Source organism: Chondrus crispus, genomic scaffold (genome assembly GCF_000350225.1).
Source record: "Chondrus crispus Stackhouse genomic scaffold, scaffold_233, whole genome shotgun sequence".
Taxonomy (NCBI): Eukaryota; Rhodophyta; class Florideophyceae; order Gigartinales; family Gigartinaceae; genus Chondrus; species Chondrus crispus.
In genome coordinates this window covers 126038-126640 of record NW_005179112.1, presented here as the reverse complement: position 1 = coordinate 126640, position 603 = coordinate 126038, and the positions used below count along the sequence as shown (strand labels likewise).

General features: G+C 62.2%; 1 protein-coding gene across 1 annotated transcript in view; it reads left to right on the top strand.

Annotated features, from left to right (window-relative positions):
• The first annotated feature begins 427 nt into the window (after window positions 1-427).
• Window positions 428-603, top strand: part of CHC_T00004485001 (hypothetical protein) — a 333-nt gene continuing 157 nt past the window's right edge. The window contains exon 1 of the mRNA XM_005715891.1: window positions 428-603. This exon is cut by the window's right edge and continues 157 nt beyond it. Within this exon, the coding sequence (XP_005715948.1) occupies window positions 428-603 (176 nt within the window).

The window sequence follows — 603 nt, the reverse complement described above, 5'->3', positions numbered from 1 at the left end:
GCAGGCTCCACGCGTCGGCGGTGAAAAATGGGAGGCGGAAGGGTGGTCCGAAGAGCGAAAGTGGTGCCGGAGAAGCGCGTATGGGCGCGGATGGGACTCAGCTCCCCCCGCCGCGACGTCCCATTATGGTGAAATCTTGTCTCGGTGTGGCGCGGTGATTGGGCGTTTTCGGCGCCGCTTGAAACAATATCTAGGGGTGGACGGCGGGGTGTTCCACCGCTGTGTTCCACCGGGCCGGCGGAGATTCTGTGTGTGCTGGCACGGACAAGCACACAGTCAACACGTCTGGCGAAAGTTGTCGACTGCGGGAGGGCCGCGCCTCGTCCAACCACGGCCGCTTCCTCAAGTAGCAGAGGCCCATTTTCGCCGCGGGCCCCCTACCGCCGCTGAGGAACACGTCCGCCTGCCAAGACATTATTGCGACACCATGGCGCGCCGTTCAAGCCTCGAATCTTCCCCTCATTGTTGCTCCCCACACACTTGCCCCCACCAATTCTCCTCTCACGACCCCCCCTCCCCTGAATCCAAAACCTATACATACCCACCCCCGCCCTCCTCCACACGACCGCATAGAGTTCCTTCAAGTTCCTCGGTCTCCGTGCT